This window comes from Salminus brasiliensis, chromosome 20 (assembly GCF_030463535.1).
Source record: "Salminus brasiliensis chromosome 20, fSalBra1.hap2, whole genome shotgun sequence".
In the NCBI taxonomy this organism is placed as follows: Eukaryota; Metazoa; Chordata; class Actinopteri; order Characiformes; family Bryconidae; genus Salminus; species Salminus brasiliensis.
The window spans coordinates 7852302-7872612 of record NC_132897.1 but is presented as its reverse complement, the minus strand read 5'-3'; the positions used below and the strand labels follow the sequence as shown (position 1 = coordinate 7872612).

At 42.2% G+C, this 20311-nt stretch overlaps 1 protein-coding gene across 1 annotated transcript in view; it reads left to right on the top strand.

Annotated features, from left to right (window-relative positions):
* The window catches only part of LOC140541925 (uncharacterized), an 85945-nt gene continuing 65634 nt past the window's right edge, over nt 1-20311 (top strand). The window contains exon 1 of the mRNA XM_072664724.1: nt 1-133. Within this exon, the coding sequence (XP_072520825.1) occupies nt 1-133 (133 nt within the window). The remainder of the gene's footprint in view (nt 134-20311) is intronic.

Genomic DNA, 20311 nt, shown 5'->3' with positions numbered 1-20311 from the left:
ATGGGAACAGTGTCGTTTCCTAAGACGCTTCTGAGCTTATCTGTGGCTCTTCACGTGCTGAGAAGTTGCACTGATGCTGTTCTGCTGGACTGGACCGAGGTGGGATCTGGGCTTCCAGAGCTTCCAGAGACAGGTGAGAGCTCCGTTCTGTTTGATCCGCATCCTAAAGTTAGTGCTACACTTCATTAATGATGAAGAGGTTCACCTGAGTTAGACGTATTTACCCTGTGGGGGGCGCTGTCCTCTCGGGTATAATTGTACGATCATAAAGAAGGAACGTTAGGGGGACCGTTATGCCCAGCTTTAGCTATTGGTAGATCAGCACTGCACTGCTTTACATTGAACTGGACATTATGTGATTATTAAGGCTTCAGGGACAGTCCTATCCCAGCTGGCCACCAACGTCGACAGACGTTGTTATCTGGCTGAATGTCCAAAATTCAACGTCAGATCAACAGCTAATACCAGTTGAAATTTGTTGTTGTTGGTTTTAAGTCCTGATGTTAAGCAGCCAAAAGTCTTCTAAACGTCACAAGCCAACGTCATATTGACGTAAAATATGATGCACTTGTGTAATGTGCTCAGCAAAACCCAACATCTGCTATACGTTACCAGCTTTACATACATACAACATATAGTTCTAACTCTAGACACTGTTAAGTAACAAAAATTTAATGTCTATCAAACGTTGGAATTTGACGTCAACCCAGTTTGTTAGATATGTGATTTTGATTCCCAACTGAAATTCAACGTCTGTACAATGTTCTGGGTTCTGATGCCCGGATTTTATGTTTAACCTGATGAGTTAGAGTACAACGTCTATCTGACGTCAAAGTGACATCCGGTGTCTGCTGGGGTGGCCTTAACCTGAAACTGGAAACATAGGCCAGTGTTTCTCAACCCTGGTCCTGGAGGCATCCTGGCCTGCACATTTGAGTGGATTCCCTGCTTTAGCGCACCCCTGACACTCTGAAGGGGCTGGCTAATGAGCTGATTAGATGGATCAGGTGTGTTAGGAGCAGGGGAAACACTCAAACATGCAAAGCAGGAGTGCCTCCAGGACATAGTATATTTGTAGAATGTCCTGAATCTGCCGGGATCCAATTATACACAGTTTTTGAGCTGTACATTGATTTGGCTGATATTAATACTACAATAAACAACCTATTATAGGTGCATCAGCAATAGTTGGTAATGCTAATGCACAGTGATACTAAATATGAAACTGAGTTTATATCCAGTGATTTGAGGATGGTATTGTCTGGAAGTGGCACTGTCTGCCTTCTTCTGCCATCCCCTGTAGAAGATCAGAATCAAGAATCATAAAAACACACATCACCCATCCAGCCACAAACTGGTGAGGGCTCACTATGCGCTTTCCACCTTCTGCAACAGCTGCCCTTCATGGACCTGGGCCTGCTTGTTTGGTTTAGAGAAAGCAGCTTCAGTAAGTTACCAGTATAGAAACGATTCAGTGAGGGCATGTCTAGGCTCCACTGTCACTGGAGCCAAACAGAAAAACAGTGTCATGTTCTTCACACTGTTCCTCTGTGGGTTCCCACAATTTTAACATGACATAATCTGGGCCGTCTTTAAATAGCATCCATATGTGTAGGGAAATAATTAGAGTTCGGTTTCCTGAGCGAGCTTGTACAGCACGTTCTCATGGGCTTCATTTCAGCCAGCTGCCCCATAGAATGGGGAAGGGCTCTTCTCCAGATGGAGAACAGTGACTGGAATGAGGAGCATTGTAGATTAAATTCATGGAACTGCTGAATCCATCATTTTTAAGAGGGGGGGGGGTGTTCAGTAGGATCAATAGGATGTTGCTCTTCTCATTCCCAGCTGTGTTCTGTCTTTGTCACTGACTTAATGTAACAGTGTAGTTGGCTTGTCATTTTGGCCTTCTGGGCTTTTGTAGTTTAAACAAATTCTTCATGGTAGTTTGTTTAGTCTCCTTACATTTCCTTACACTGATATGGAAACGCCGCTAAAGGAAAACACCGGAGTCGCGGAACTGCAGAGATTCCTATTCCGAGTGGTTCGAATCCGTCAATGGTTGTCATAGGAGCCAGTGGTCAGTAGGTCACGCTCAAACACCTGGGCTTTCATGCACTATATGGACAAAAGCATTGGGACACCCGCTCATTTCATTGTTTCTTGTGAAATCAAGAGGTTTAAAAAAAAGAGTTGATCCTGCATTTTTTGGAGTAATTGTCTCTACTTTCTATGAGATTTCAGAGCATTGCTGTGAGGATTTGGTTGTAGTCGGGGACGCCAGTGCTAGTGAGGTCAGGATGTTGGATGATCATCACCCCACCTTATCGTCCCAAACTTCCCAACTCATCCCAGAAGTATTGGATAGCGCTCTATCATTGTCGTTTTATTGCTCTATACCCTTCTAAGCCATGCCTGGCATTGGGCATGGTGCCAGTAGGTTCATGTTTATCTGCTCCAGACAGTACTTCTCTACAGGAACTAGATAAGCTGTGTGTCTGTGTGTGTATTTGCACATCTCAATGTCAATGTCAACAATGACAAAAGTATATGGACATATAGTATATGCACTGGTTATGATGGTACAGTGTTTTATTTGGGTGCAATTAGATTTGGGTGGGTAGAAATATGTCTTGGGGGGGCTCTGAGTGGTCCAGTGCCAGCCAGTTGACCTTGCTCTCAAGTAGATAGTAGAGTAGATAGCTCCCTCTGGCCACATCACTTCAGTGTGATGTTGGCCAACATAGCCGCCTGTTGACCAGAGCTGGGTTTCTGCTTTCCTACAGAGAGATGTCTCCACCACTACTGAAAGGTGTGTCCAGAGCTAGTAGCCTGCAGCATCCAGGTACATCCGTTGGTGCCCAGTGATGTTAATGTTGGTCACATACCGCATACTGTTGCAAACGGTATACGTAGGAGGCTATTTCAAACAGAGCTGGTTCAGGTAATGGATGACATCACCAGGAGATGAGGTGTTGGTCCATAATGAGCTTCAGGGAATGGGCTTTTGAGGCTTGTTTTGGCCTTACAAGGCCTGTAGAAAGTTGGAACCAAAAAAGCTCTTGCACAATGAAGTGTCACAGAAAATGCAGAGCAATTTCTGGAGCTTTCCTTCCAAATGAACTGTCTAATCAGGGTCAGTGTTTTACCAGCTGTGCCAGAATTAGCGTTAACACAGAGCAGGCCAAGAATCTGCTTCTCGAGACTATTAGAGTGTTCGCACTCGAGCCAGAGCTAGAACTGTGCCCAGGACTCGATATGAAATGAGAGTCATATGTAACGTACTGTACTGTTGGGCCTGAAGAAGAGTGAGTGAGAGGGGTTTGGAGGAGATGTTCTTCAGAATCAGCACTGCTTGACCACTCTTTGGTTACTGGTCAGTGTACAGTAATGAAACTTCTGACACAGTGTATAAAGACAGTTGATATGTGGGTGGCATGGTTGCACAGCAGGTAGTGTGTGTGCCATTCAGCTTCAGGGGCCTGGTGTTGTGGGTTCAGTCCTCACTCTGGTTTCTATCTGTGAGGAGCTTGACCAAAAATGAGCTGATAAGAAGACAGAGAGTTGATAGGTGATGTTCAAGTACTATAATAATGTGAAAAGGGTCTTATACAGTGTTTTTACACTTGTACTAAATGCAAGTCCCAGACCCAGGACTGACCTTGGGTCTGGGTAAGGCCTAGATTTGTTTTGTTAATTATTTTCCTTACAAACACTCAAGCAGTGAAGAACAGCAGCAGGAACACCTGCAAACAAGGAGCCGTTTTCATAGGAAAAGGTGTTTAGCCATGCAGGCCATAAGCCGAAGCAACCCTACATGGGGCGCTGGGAACGGATAGCTTCCACACTGGCAGCAGACCGCACCAGAGTTCACTAGAAGCAAACCCCAGACCACCGATTTCAGGTGGACCACAGCTTAGCAAGCGGACCTGGGTCTGCAAAATCATCTTGTGTGAAAACATCCTTAAACTGTGGGGTTTTGAGGAGATCCATGCATATGACATTAAGAGCCTGTTTACGCCTGGCAGCGTTCTTGGTGATTGGTATCGTGTTCGGGTTTCACTTGTCCGCATTAAAAACCAGGGGTATTAATGGCCAAAACGCATTGTGATCGGATTATGATCGGCTCAGTCAAACCACATCCGTCCACATTTAATATAAGTGTAAACAGAGTGTTTCCTGGAATCAGGTTCTGTCAGGCAAGACGAAATACGTCTGTCCAAAAACAATGTTAATACAAGTAATAACCACTTCTCCCTCAGGCGTGAGTGTTTGTATGTGTGTGTAGATTTACTGGTAGATATTACAGAGCAGTATTACAGAGTTTGTTGCCTTACAGTTTAAATAGTCGGTTGCATTTTCTGCTGTCACAGGAATGCGAACTATCTATTGTTCCACCACATTGTAGAACCCTCACCGTTCCTCTACACCGTTGGTGTACATTGGTGGCCTTTTTTTTGTAAAATAAAATTGGATGTAATCTGTTCACCCTCAGGATGCTTTTTTAATGACAAGTATAAACAGAATCCAGTCAAAGTTAGATCCAGAAACTATCTGGATACAAAACGTGTGTTAATGCCAGGTGTAAACAGGCCATAAAGGGTTTATATCATGGAACTTGGAAGTTCTTACCTTTTTGTATCTTTCTGTCGAGGTAGAGTTTGAAGCATGTTTTAAATGGACAGCTTTTGAGATGTCCTAGATGTGCTAAAAACAATGCATTTATATACAGTAGGCTGACACCTACAGGTAACATGAAAAGCATTAATTACCTTCATTTACAGTTGCATCTTTCGAGGGGTGGATATATTAGGCAGCAAGTGAACAGTCACTTCTTGAATGTGATGTGTGAACAGCAGGAACAATGGGCAAGCATGAGGACCTGAGCCACTTTGACAGGGGCCATAGTGGAATGTCAGGGTCATGGGTACCTAAGACTCACTGATGCGATCAGTGGAGGCCCCACCCCACAACTTACAGGACTTAAAGGATCGGCTGGTAACATCTTGGTGCCAGATACCACAGGACACCCTCAGAGGTCTTGTGAAGCCCATGCCTCAAATTTCTCAGATCGGTTGTGGCGGCACAAGGGGTACCTACTCAGTATATGAGACAGGTGGTACTAATGTTATGGCTGATCAGTGTATACCCAACTATACAAGCTAATCTACTGCAGGTTAGTCTCACTTGTAGATGCTTGTTTCCAATGGTGTTTCGTGGAGAATTGTGTTTTGAATGAGACAATTGACAATTGACAATCCAATCAGACCAGAGGTTATTTGCATATATCAGTCTTAAAGAAACAGTAAAGAAATATATATATGTTTTTCATTTTAAGTGATAAGGAGATGAATTATGGCTGTTTTTGGTGCTTAAACCCACACAGATGTTACTAGTTGACCTAAGGGGCGGGAATAAAATGCAAGAAAAATATATGATATGACTTACATAATAATATACAGTCCTTTGTTCAAGTACCCTGATGCTTATGCACTACATCAGGCCTGCCCTGACATAATCATTACAGTGAAACTGCCGGGTGTATGATGTACTATAATGGCTCGACCAGCTGTCTAGAGTAGGGTTATGGTCTATTTGCTCTGATTCTACTCAGCTAATCTTTTAATTTGGTCTCTGGATCAAAGAGCTGGCTCGTCTGCGTGCAAGAGGCACCCCTCTCGGCCACAGCCAGACACTGGGGCCCGTGATATGATAGAAGACGTAATTAATGTTCTCCCTGATTGAAGGCCATAATTCTGGTGTGCAGCCACGGTAGAACGATCCGTCTAACCCCGCTGATTGTGCGTCTGGAGAACATTACAGTATGGTCAGACAAGTGCAGGCTGTCTGGAACACAGCCATGGAGGCCGGGCCTAATCTGCTCAGTGTTATCTACAGACCCTGTACTTCACATGGCACGAGTAGGCAAGAAGCTGAGAGTTCACGCGACGCTGTTCAATAAATGTCCTGTAAAACACGGAGGTGACCTAAATAAAATGAATGGTTAGACCCAGTGAGAGAACATGAGGGTCAATGAACCGAGTGTGAGCTATAATTTGTCTTATTTAAACCCTTGTATATCAAAAATGCCAGCTGTACACAAGTTTAAGTAATTTTGGAGCATTTCTATTGGTCTTTTCCTCACCAGTTTCCAAAAATGGAAACCACCAAGCCATATTCACATTATGTCAAAAAGTAAAAAGCAGCAAAAAATGGAGATACCTGTTTTTGTACATGACAACAATTTTTCTCCAGGGTATAAAACAGAGAGAGCGCCGATCTGATACCAGGATTTGAATATTGGACAAATCCAGTCCGGCCATCATAAGGTAAAGAAGAACCTATTTTAAGATGAACAATTTAAGTATTTTTAAAGGGCCCATTTTCTACAATTTTATGGTATTAAATGAAAAGTCTGCTTAACTTGTGACTAGTATCTGAAAAAACTGAATGAAGATTTCAGCCACATTTCAGCAACACTGGATTGTCAAATGCGCCTCCGGTTGGTCAGATTGAAGCCTGATGGCTGTATAAGATGGAATATGCAGATTCACTCGTTGCGCAGCAATTATTACTGGTCGTTTGGTTGCACTGGGAGAAGTTTTGGTTGTCAAATGCGAGAGATGGAGAGATGGATGTGTTAACACTGTTAATAACGTGGCTCAAATGCATCTCAGATCCCCTCCAGAAGTGGTTTGAGTGATGGGATTTGTGTCTGGTTAAAATGGGGTGTGTCTTGGGTGTGTTTACACTGGATTGGCCTTATCCACTCAACTTAAATGTAGCCCCTATTTACACCTGCTAACGTCATGCGTGTTAAGTATCAGGATTGTATCTGGATAAGACAAAAAAAATGCAAGTGTGTAAAAGCACCCGAGACTCATTTAAACCAGACACTAATCTGATCACTGAAACTACTTCAGGAGGTGGTGTGAGACGCATGTGAGCACATTACAGCAGTGTGAATGCATCTGTCTCTCCAAGATGCATTCAACAACCAAAAATCCTCCTAGAACAACTGAAACATCAGTAATAATTGCTGCATAAGCCAGATTTGCATATTCTGTCCCACACAGCAATCGGATTGAAATCTGACTAAGCGGAGACAGCATTAGACCACACTGTGGCTAAAATCTTATCAGGACTTGATCCAGATACTAGTCACATGAAGTGACCAGGTGTAAATCAGCCCATGAAGGGACCAGGTATAAATGTGGTCTTAGTTCAAAATTCTCCTGAACACCATTTCTTAACACTGCATTTTGTAAATAAACAATACATTTACTTCAGTTTTCCCCACTATGTACAGCTCTCTCCATCACACGGTCATTTTCTGGTTTATTTCTAGTCAGTTGTGGACAGCTGTGGACACACATTGATGGGACTGAACTCACAGTCTCTTAATAATGAGGCCAAGACAATATGTAAGGCACAGTTTACCACTGGTTTAACATAACCCTTAAAAATAAAGATTCTTCAAATGGTTCTTTCATAAATGTCATAGAAGAACCACTTTTGGTTCCATAAAGAACCGTGTTTGTAAAAAAAAAAAAACAGTGTATAAGCTTGAAGAAACCTTTAAAGATCTACAGAAAATGTACTTGATATAAAGGTTCTTCACACTCGCACATCTCTTACAATATGGCTCTTTATGGAACCAAATGTAGTTCCTCCATGACATTTTGAAGCACCTTTATTTTGAAGATCTGTTCAATTCAAGGAAAGGGTTTAGGTCAGCCACGGCTCCGTTTGATCTAAATGACTAAACTTGTATATCTGAGGGTGTGGAGCAGTACTGTGTTCCTAATACTGAGGCAGATTGTGTTGCACTCACTAAAATGAACATTTGAACCCAAGACGTCTTCAGTTTTGTTCAGATAAGAAACCTTGCTACATAGTCCAGCAAATTTCAAATGGTGTTACAGTTACATTAGATGAACATAAACAAATGATCTCAGATATCCCTGGTGTATATGGAATTTTCCTGATTTGTTAACTGAATCCCACCGTTCCAGCTCCCCCGGCCCTGATGCCAGACACACGGCTCTGAAAACAGCGCTCTGATTGGTAGGAGGGAATGTCCTCTTAAAGCTCCACTGTCCTCCCCATCGAGCTCATGCCCAGGCTCCAAGAACAACACTTGGCAGAGCTTTAGTCTGCGGTGAAGAGACAGGAGCGCTCCTGTTAGCATGGAAAAGAGAACCCTGAGTGGGCAGAAAGAGAAAAAAAGAAAACCTCAGACCGTTCTTGGCACTCTCTTACTGTCAAGGATCCCCTCGAATGTCTCTAGGTCCAGTTCATCATCCAGCTGAAGCAGAAGCAATAAGCAGGACTGTGGAACTGAATGGCGTTTATTGTAATATACATATGCAGACTCCCAGTTTTGATGATGAATATGTCATTTGTTTCAAGTGTGTTGATGTGATGAGTTTTTCATTATTCAGCAAACCCACATATATAGGGTTTCATATTAATGAGCCCATCAGAAAAAAAGAGGGGCACATTTTGTGAGTGGCGAAGCTGCTTTTTTGAACTTTTTTCAATAGATTTTAAACCACAGGTCAAAGATAAATTGTTAATATGTTTAAAACATCATTGTTAGCAACCAGGACATTTATTTTTCATTAGCTTTCTGATGTAGAACAGATTGGACCTGTTGACACCTTTCATTAACATTAATTTTATCCAGATAGAATCTGGATCTACTTTCCACTTCTCGTTAAAATGCATCCCCAGTGTGATCAGACGAGCTCAGATTTTACTGTACAGTGTAAAAAACAACACCATCGCTTAAGTTTTACTTCCTGTAAACAGTTGGTTGGTTTCTCTATCAGAAATTGTGACCGACTATTTAAACTGCAAAGGAACAAACTCTGTAATACTGCCCCCATCTGCTGGTAAATGAGCATGAGCACAAGCATTTACACTTTATCTGCAGATGTATTTCCACTTGCTTGACCAAATCCAATCACAGAAAACACACCTTGCTTACACTTACACTAAATGTGGACGAGATCCGTCTCTGACCACCTTCGAATGTGGTTTGAGTGATCCGATCGTAATCCACTGACAAGGCATCGGGGTGTTTACACCTGGCTTTTAATGTGGGCAAGTGAAATTGGAATGTTGGGAATACTTAACCTATACTATAGTGAAAAAGTATATAAAACTATAACTGTAATAAGCAGTAAATTTCGTTGTCCATCCGTTTCAGTGTGGAGATATCAGATATGCATTAAGCAAATTGCTTTCTAACCATTACTGATTCATACATTTGTGTGATCTACTGTAATCGAGTAATTGTGACAGCCATAATGAAGCACAACAATCTTATTGTAAATCACTTGAAACAGGTCGGTCACAGCAAAGCAATTAACTGTAGCAGCATTCAGTGCAGAATGCAGTCTGTGGTTTGCGGGTTAGACCTGGCTCTTCGTCAAGGCTTGTTGGGAGCACAGCCATTAGTAGGTACTGTGGTTCATGCAAAGGAAACGACTTCTAAAGGAAATGACATTTTCAGAACTTAATCTGAGCTCTGCATTAATGTGGCCATTACTTGCTTGGCTGATGGATAGGACCTGCTTATGAAATTAGGGCAAACATGCGAAAGATCTCTTGGAAGGTGGAGCTGGTCGGGGATTAGACCCACTAGCCAAAGCCCAAGTCCAAGCCCTGTTGTAGGATATAGTAAAGTGGAAGTAGAAAAGTGCTGTGATGAAGTAAGGGTGAATCTGGTCAGGGCCAAATAAGAACATTGTAATATTAATTGTTGCAAGCTTGGCCAGTTTCCCAAACAGAAATGAAGCTTATTCTTGGACAAAATGACATTGTTAGTGATTAATTCCATTAAAAAATACTTTTTTAGTGTAGGTTTAGAAATAATATTGCTTATGGAAAACTGTGCTGTAGCACCCTAAGTGGTTTTTAATTGACTCAAATTCTGCCCTGTGAAAAATAATCGGACAATTATATGAGAATATTGATTATATCTATATCAAGTAACCAAGCAGTCATTTGAATAATTACCCAAGTCATCAGGAGTTTTACCCAAGAGTTACCCAAGAGCCAAACAAAACAAGGGAATGAACAACAACAAACCATGCATGGCCTTTTAAAGCTTTCACATTAAGATTCATAGTGTTCCAGAGACCAGCTGGTGAAAGTAGGCATATTAGTATCACCTGATTGATCAAGAACGTAGAGTTCAGTAGTTCTAACTGAGCAATTGATTAATCAACTTTAATCTATTCATCTCAACAGCACTAAATAGGAATAGTGAAAATTGCTCAGTTAGGACCCTTTAAATTGTGCCCTCTGTTTTTTTGACACACCTCAAGCCTCTTCGCATGTCTTAGTGAAGGTTGATGTGAGATGTACATTGTTGAACTCGTCTAAGGAAAGGACACTCTGACAAGCCTGTCAGTCTGTAGATGACTTGCATGCTCAACACCTCTGTATTCATCAGGGCTTGGTATGTGCATTTTCCTGCTGTGATGTAGCTTATAGTCAGAGAACTACAGACTCCAAGTCTCCACTCACAAGCCTTGGCCAGGCTGACCTGCAGACTGAGCTGTCACCACTTCAGTGGAAAAGGTCTGCAGGGCAGCAGGTCAGAGGGAGCTGAAAGATTTCTTTAAAGACCCATTATGGGGCTACTGAGGGTATTTTTACCCTGGATTCCCAGTTTGGAATGTTTTTACATGTAGGTTCCACTACAACTCCATGAACAGAAAGGGTGCCAGGCAGGTACTGCAGACTTTACCTGTCATTCATTCCCCAATTCGGACTGCCAATTAGCCAACCTGTATGTAACCCCCCCCCCCCCCCCATCACACGCATGCCACCTACAACACCAGTGAAGGCAGACTAGCATCTGATCCCTCCGACGCATGTCAAGTTGCACATTTTCCGAACTGCCACTGATACAACCTTGCCGGGCAACCAGCCTGGAGGGAAGTGCTGCATACCCAGCTCCAACACACCTGCTTGCTGATGCCAGTGACGGCCAGCACCGCAACAAAACGATGTGGGGGGAGAGCGCCATCTACCCACCCTAGAGAGGTCAATTGTGCTCCCTCTGGGCCTTGGCTGCCAATGGCTAGCAGCATAACCGGAATTCGAACCAGCGGTTCTCTGATCATAGCGACAGCGTCTTAGTCCGCTGGACCACCCAACTAATAAGGGCTTCAAAAGATTTCTGGAGGAAAAAGAAAAAATGGGCCAGGGAAAACTAACTGTTGTGGATGGAAAGAGTTTAGAGGTGGAAAATGAGAGAAAATGGGCTGTTTTGTCATTGAATCTTATTGGAATGGGTGGAGCTACACATCATACTGCAACCAGCCAGCAGAGGCGCTGCGATCACCATGTTTTCTACAGTCAGTGCTGGGACTAGATGTTGGGTAAGAAAAGCAGCTGCTCTTGATCTTCTTAGCAGGCTGTAGAACAAGGAGACGGTGTGAAATCTGGAGAAGTGGAACATTAGTGGTGTGATAATGAGTTGTAAATTTACGGTGTGTGCTGGCCGAGATTTCTCTCCCAGAGCGCCATCTTGAGTTCCCCTTCAGCCTGTGTGTTCTGACGTGAATCACTGCATCCCAGAGGAGTCTGGGAAAGAAACTAGAGCTGTTTTCATATCCATTCCCCTCTTGTCACTGACTTTTCAGAAAAATGTCTCCTGCAGACGTTTTTGTTTGACAGCCTCTGGGCCCCAAAAGACATCCGTTCTGATCTGCTCAGAGGTTCTGTTAGCATTTCTGGCTCGGTTCTGCATCTACAAACTTGGAGACGTGTCGAGTTTTGTTTGTATCTCCATACGTAAAGCTTGGCCTCTAATATTGGACGTGCTCCAGTTCCAAGAAAGGATTATTGGCACTACCAGGGAGACTGATGGTGGATAAAAGCTCGGTGCGACAGCTCTTCCCAGGAGAAATTAATGCTATTGCATCTTTGGCAGCTTAATAAACTTTGGGAATCTTTTTTTTTCCAAATGAAGAATTGCTGCTGGATGTGTTCACACTGTGCTATAGGTCCTTGCTTACACAGTAACCTTAAACCACTTTCATTAAGATCCTAAACTCAAGTTGGAGAGCTTTAATTTATCTTCCTCTCTGTTTCTTAAAATGGCTCTACCAAAAAAGGCTCATACATCTATTGCTATTTTGCAGTCTCAGATACACTACTAAAGTATGCAGACACCCCTTCTGATGAGTCAATTTAGCTATTTTAAGGTGCATCCATTACTAGTATACACATTCAGTTGTACACACAGCTTGTATAATCTCCATAAAAAAGCATTGGAATGTTCTGAAGCTGGTGCACATGAGCCTAAGGTCATGCCCATGCCCAATGTCTAGCATTGGTGAAAGGGATAGAGAGATGGAGCTCCATTCAGTAACTGGGATGAGCTGGAGGAGGGTTTGTGATTCAGAAATAATCATCTAGCGTTCCGCTCTTGTGGCTGAATGCAATCAGATCCTCTGATGTAAAGTCTTCGCACAAAAGTAGAGGTTCTTACTGCAGCGAGGGCGGGACAAACTTTCTATTCGTATCCTTGCTTTGTGAGAAACGCTGGATGTCTACAAAAAACAGGTGTCTATAAACTTTTGGACATCTAATGTACATAAATGCATTGGAGATGATCACATGGACTTCATATTCTGTTTCAGGCTGTTTCCAGGTATGATTACACCTGTGCAAATACAGCAGCTGGTTTACAACAGTGGACAGTATATCGCTGTACTGTATATCCAGCCAGAGTGGGTTCAGCCAACGTCCACCTCCTATGGAGTCGATCCTGGTGTATATTAGGAGTGAGGAGAGGAAGGCAGGAAGTCAAATGTTTGGACTAATCAAGGCTTATTTTCAGATGCACTGCAGACATTGTCTTTTTACCAGACCGCATCTGCTCGCATCCATCGACACACCATGTGCAGCTCTGTAACGCTTCATTTCATAGGGACATCATAACACACACACACACATAAGCACTGAATGCCACATTTACACAGTAACCCTGGAGTATTTCTGAACAGCATTTGCTAGTAAACGCAATATGACATAAGCTGTTTTATGAAATATGAGACTTAAGTGGCCATTTGTTGTGCTTATGACACTGTAAAGAGGAATCACTGAACTAATAAGGCAGAGGCCTTGACCGGCCACTTCACTCGCTGTCCATCATATCAGCCCCACTCACCATATAGAAGCACTTTGTAGTTCTGTAATTACAGACTGTAGTCCATCTGCTTCTCTGCATACTCAGTTAGCCTCCTTTCACCCGGTCAGGACCCACCAGCAGTGACCACCACCAGAGCAATGTCTTATTTGGGTGGTGGGTCATTCTCAGCACTGCAGTAACACTGACATGGTGGTGGTGTGTTAGTAGTGTGTGTTCAGACACTGCAGTGCTGCTGGAGTTTTCTGTCACATACACTGTATGGCCATATGTTTGTGGACACCCCTTCTAATGAATACATGCAGCTACTTAAAGTTGCAACCATTACTGACACAGATGTGCAAATGTGCACACGCACACACAACTTGTATAGTTCCTGCAGAGAAGTTTTGCCAATAGAATAGGACTTTCTGGAGCAGATAAACATCAACCGATTGGCCTAATGCCAGGTGTGGGCTAAAGCTGGGGAACAGTGAAACTGTGTATGTAATGGTTGGGGCTTCATCTAATACTTTTGGATGAAGCAAATCTTGACCTCACTAACACACGTGTTACTGAATGCAATCAAATACACACAGCAATGCTTCAAAATCTAGTAGAAGCTTTATTTAGAGATAGTGACTCCAACAAAAGGAGGATAAACTTCTTTATTTTTTTTTAAATATCTCTGATTTCAGAAGAAATTCATTATGAGCAGGTGTCCAAATACTTTTGTCCATATAGTGTGAATCCAAATACATTACTTCTACATTATTTATTACCATCACTGATGTATAGCATGCATCTCAAAAGTTGCCTGGACTGAAAATCATCTGGTTTTTGGTTGATAGTTGATAATTGAACTTTGAGTAGAAATAAAAGCTACCTGTTAAGTCACAGTTTGCCATTTATGAGCTCTTCAATAACGTAAGTGTTAAGGGGTTTTGGGTTTCTGATGCCTCCGGTCAGGCCACCGTATTCAAATATTATTCTCCCTGGAAAAGGGGAAATAAAAAGCATTTTCAAATGAAGGGGAATTCTGGGAATCTGAAACAGAATTGCCTTTGTGTGGAAATCTTTAGAGCCTGAGTTATCCGAGGTTAATGAAGTGCTCTGCGCAGAGTGGCAATACAGCAGCAGAGACAAAGTCGAACCCTGCTGGTACTACAGATAGGTCGGATTTCATGTTCATCTGTATGGTCCATGATCTACTGTACCTGCCACTCAGCTGAAACCTGCAGTTTGTTACGAAGGTTCATGTGCACATGTACATCCTAGATCTTACTGTGAGAACATTCGACAGAGCACCGACTGAGGTGAGACGTCCATTTGTAGCTAGTTTTGGGCCAGCCTAACTAAACCTGACTAAAACTGGCCCTATTATTTACATTTCTGACCAGCCTATGGATACCAACCAGTTAGGTAAGTTACTTTGGTACCTCAACCACATAAGCCATTTTTTAAATTATTATTATTTAAATGACTTTTTTTAATGACAATTAATTCAAATTAGAGAAGTACTGCCAATAGAATAGGACTCTCTGGAGCAGATGAACATGAACCTCTTGTCATCATACTTAATGCCAGTCATGGGCTAGAGGGCAATAAAGCCCCGAGCATTGAGCTGTGGAGCAGTCCATAACTGTGTTCTCTGGAAAGATGGCGGTGCTCCATCCAATATGTCTGGGATGAGTTCGGGAGTTGAGGATGAGGTAGGGTTTTGATCATCCAAAATCCTGACCCCACTAATGCTCTTTGTAACTGAATGCAATCAAATACTCATAGCAATGGCCCACAATATAGCAGAAATCCTCCCCTGGACAGTAGAGACAGTTACTCCAACAAAAGCAGGATAAATGCTTTTGGGATAAACACTTTTTTTAGTTATTGTTAGTTTTCCAAAAAACTAACAATAATGGGCAGGTGTCCCAATACTTTTGGCCATATAGTGTACCTATTGCAATGTGTCCTCTTTGTCACAGTGTTTGTAGACAGGCATTCTAATTAGTGAAATTGTCAGTTGTCAGAAGCCTATGGAGCTGTACATGCACTGTGTTCTGTGGAGAGATGGAGCTCTATCCAATACCTTTAGGATGAGAGAGCATCATCAGTCCCTGACCTCACTAAAACTAAACAAAGTATTGGGTCCCAGGTATTAGGGCACCTGCTCATTATTTGTTTCTTTCTAAATCAAGGGTATTTAAAAAAGGGTTTAGATTTTGGAACATTGCTGTGAGGATTTTGATTGCTTTCAGCAACAAGAGCGTTGGTCCTTCCCAACTCCCCAATTGGAAAAAGGACCATCATCATTCCAGCGAACACTGTTCCACTGCTCCACAGCTCAGTGCTGGGGAGCTTTATACCTCTCTAGCCCACACCTGGCATTAGGCATAGTGTGCATAGTGACAAGCTGTGTGTGTGTGTGTGTGTGTGTGTGTGTGTGTGTGTGTGTGTGTGTGTGTGTGTGTGTGTGTGTGTGCATTTGCACATCTGAATTCCTTCATTTATAGGGGTGTCCACAAACATTTGAATATATATATAGTTCATATCGAAAGTGTATTCTGTAGACCTCCACCTCCACCTGGAGTCGTTCCTGTCTGTATATACAGAGTGGTAGTGTGTGTGTAGCTGCCTCATAACTGTCCTCTCCTTTGGCAAGGGTGCTAGCTTACTGCTCTGCTATCAGCACCATAATGAAGCAGGTAGCTGCAGTCAACCCATCTCTGATTTCAGTGAAAAGGATGATTGAGAGAAATGGGGACAGATCAGAAAGCAGAGTTCCATCCTGCTTTATTCCATAATTGCTAGCTCAGGGCTTTTTTTAATGCTTGCCGTCCATGTAAATGAAACACAAGCCAGCACGAGGGGGGCTAATTGGGTATTAAATAGGAAACAAATGCCGCCAGACACTAGGCCTGATGTCTGGCTTAGCGCTCCATGAATAGACCTTGAGAATTACAGATTGGCATTGGGAACAAGTTCCTGTTGAAGCATTTGAAACAGTTGGCACGCTATTTGAGAAGGAAAAGGACAGGATACGGAGTCTTGGCAATGGCTTCTCTCTGTACGGACGTAAATCTCGTTGTAGCCATGATTGGCAGACCACATGGATTCAGATCATGTCTATTATTTCACATATGTGAGTGCCACGTTTTGTTCATTACTCTTGACGTTGCCCATTTTGCCCCCTCCACTGAGGTGCTTGGGGAGCTATTTCGTCCTGGCCTGTTTTTGCCATCCACTCTAGAACCGCTGTTGCTGAGCAGCACGGCTAATAGATGCTATCTCCTGCCCCTCTGGCCCTGTGATCACCGTCTCGTTACTATCATACTGTGGTGTCTGAGAATGCACTGAGCCACTTTGTGTCTTGCCTGGGAGTCAGCCAAATAAACCCTTAGCATGCATTAGCTGGCAAATTCGGAAAGAGATAAAGCTGCCAGCTTGCTGCTAGCCCTGCAGTATTTTAGTCTCTGTTTCTAAGCATGGTGTCTAGAATGAGGACTAGTGGCCTGCTAGTTAAGCATTAGCAGGGTACCATATTTTATCACTATATTTAAGCAGTGGTATATTATTGTTACTGCAATATTGAAACCTCATAACTGAATATGAGGATGAGCTGACTTATGATGTGGGAATACTGCACAATGAACAGACATAATAACATTTTCCTTCCCTTCTTTTATTTGTTTGCCATCTTGGAGATATGGGGTTTTCTTACTCGTCTGAAGGAATTTGGGAGTTTTGGGGTTTTTCAAATTGATTCTGGTTGAAGGAGATTAAATCAGATGCTGATGCAGATTCACTGTTTAAGTGTGAATGGAAAAAAATCTTATTAATTTCAAATTTAAAACTTAGGATTTGACATGATTGCTAATTATTTACATGTATACATTTAATACACTGATTGTATGCATTTGGTCTATACAGCCTATTATTTGGTAATCTTCACTGTGATGTTGGGGTTGCCTTTAGCCTCTTACAGTGTTTTAGTTCATCCTGAGTGTTTATTTTGATTAAAGTCATTATTTAGGTCTAAATAATGCAGGCCATGTAATACTGTTGATGTACCTATCATACATTTTAATACTCTACAAGGAATATCAGAAATGTAATACGATAAAAATCTAATATGCAACTGAAAGTCCTCACAGCAATGTTCCAACATCTATTGTATTCTATAACATTATTCCAGAAGCATTCCGTTCTTCTTGCAGCAAATAGGGCAAACTTCCAATTAATTATGTTAATTTCAGAAGAAATGTAATAAGCAAGTGTCTACAAACTTTTGGACATATAGTGTACATCAGAACAGATGTACTTTGGATGAGTGATTAGCCAAATTCTCATTGCAATGTTTCAACTTTCAAAAGAGTATAGGCTGTTACTGCAGTAAAGGGGGGGGGGACTCCCTATAAATACCCTTGATTTTAGAAGAAACGTTGGATCAACAGGTGTCTACAAACTTTTGGACAAAGATTGTATCCGAGATTATCAGAGATTATCATATGAAATTCTTCTCCCAAGGCTTGTTCTCAAACATAATGCACATGTACAAATATGATACCTGTGAGCCTCCAAATCCTTACAGTTAACTGTACATCACTGTATATCCACTATATGGACAAAAGTATTGGGACACCTGCTCATTCTTTGTTTCTTCCGAAATCAAGGGTATTAAAGAAGAGTTTATCCTGCTTTTGTTGGAGTAACTGTCTCTTCTGTCCATCGAAGAAGGCTTTCTACTAGATTTTGGAACATTGCTGTGAGGATTTAACAGCATTCAGCAACAGCAGGGTCAGTAAGGTCAGGATGTTGGATGATTACCACCTCACCTCATCCACACTCCCAAACTCATCCTAAAATAATTGGATGGAGCACCAACCATCATTCCAGAAAACAGTTCTACTGCTCCGAAGCTCAATGCTGGGGGGCTTTATACCCCTCTAGCCCACGCCTGGCATTAGGCATGGTGCCAGTAGGTTCATGTTTATCGTCTTCAGAGAGTCCTGTTCTATTGACACGTTCTCTCTACACACAAGCTCCGTCTGTGTGCATGTGCACATCTGTGTCAGCAAAGGGCGCAACTTACAGTAACTGAATGCATTTGGGTGTCCACAAACATTTGAACACATAGTGTATTGTGGTCCAAACCTGAATACTGCATGAACACTTTCTGCACAGGCCCAATCTGACCCGAATCCAACAATTCAGTAAGAAACACACCCTGACTGGTCCATCAAGTGCTAGGTAGAACCTGACCGGCTAGCTAAACAGTATCCGTCACTACATCATAAATAGTTCAAGGACAATATGCTGTATAAATAGATGTTAATGCGTTTAATCAAGTAATACTTTCGATTCGATTATATGCGGTTCTCTGTGTGCCGCTGACAGACCTTCTTCACCTTGGCTGCACTTGTTGAGTTCTGGCCTGAATCAGTCTGTGGTATTACTTCTCACGCATCCATTTTCTCATAAGCGTGGGTCTCATAAACCTCGATAGTACATTCTGTCAGCAGTGTGTGACTCCAGCCTTACAGATTCTACATTTGTAAGTAATTAAAACTGCTGTAAGGTAATGAAAGTAGGAGGAAAGCATCAATTAGGGAATAAAACTTCAGCGACCACTGTCGATTTTAGCTTACTGTTAGAGAACTGCTAACTATTGCTTGGTGGAAGAGTCACTTATTGTGCATTAATGTTAATAAAGTATGTATCATACATTGGTATCATTTATCATATTGTATTTTGTCAGTGTTTGAATAAGCAATAAGTCACTTGAGGCAGCATGTTACAGTGACTTCACACCGCTTGTAGTCTATGAACACCCCTTAAAGCTGCATTATGCAGGAATTGGTATTTTTTGCCCTTGGGCTCCCCTACTGGTGGGTAGCATAATTCATTTTTAGCACTCCCCCTTAGGGTAAACATGCATTTCTGGACAAGCTGAGAGAAACAGAACAGTTACATGAAATGTAAGAAATGTAAAAAAGCCTTATATTATAATAAAGTAATATTATAATAGAGTAATATTATAGAATTTTACACCAATATGTGCTGTCGAGAGGTCTCGTGCCGCTCCACCAAAGTTACATAGTGTAGTAGCAGCGTTTTAGACACCGAGTGGCCACAACACAGGCACCATTCTTAAGCATGAACATGATTTTGAAGCTGATATTATAAATTATATATAAAAATGTTGCATATCGATGCTTTAACAGTGGGAAAATCACTGTAAAGCATGGTATCGCATGCCTTATTACTTTAATGAAACACTTGAATTAAGCTCTGTGTTATGAACCTTGCTTGCTTTGGTAGTAAGTCAAACCTTAATGGTAATAAATCTGCTGTTTGATCAGCTCGTTAGTGAGTAAAGAATGCTGGGAGCTATTATTTGTGAGTCAGTAGTGTGGCGAGGTGAAGCACTACCCAGAGAACAGAAGAAGCAGGACATTGGCTTTAGGCCCTTTTTCAGACAGATGGTGTCAAGATGCTGGGGTTTCTCCCCGCTCTCACCTGTGAGTAAGTCACTGTGTTCCCTTTGAAACATGCCGCACCACTCTGATCTGCTTTTGAGCTCCACTCTAGACTAAGTGCTTCATATTGAGCTGTTTAAGGAGAGCTATACTGCTTTTTGGAATTATAGCCATACCGTCTGTAGGCTGCATTGAACAGAAACACCAACACTAAAGCAGTTAAGTCCACTAACTGCCTGTATTTACCTGCTCTTTAGTCACTAGTAACATATCAGGCAACTACCACTAGGATAAGGAAGCACTGGTTTGTTTTGTGTCCAGACTATGCTTCTTAGTTTAGCACTAGCACTAAGAGGCTAACAGGTCTTAGTAAACTAGATAGGGAAGTGATGTGCCCTCATTAGCATTGTCTAGTTGAATGTGTGGACCAGTACCACTTGCATCAAACTGTGTTGAGAAGATAAGTCATCTCTTTTAGACTTGCTGATGTGGTTTCCGAAACTATATCTGTGCTTGAAGTGGGCTGGTACACACCGGTACACAGTACCAGCACTTCCACTTTATTCTACTTCCCGTACTGGGACTTTTTCCTGTGGGCTGGGACTACTCACAAGCTGCTCTGGGACTGGCGGGACAAAAGAGAGTCAAACTTAGAGGCTGAACCAATCAGAATCTTTATTTTAGC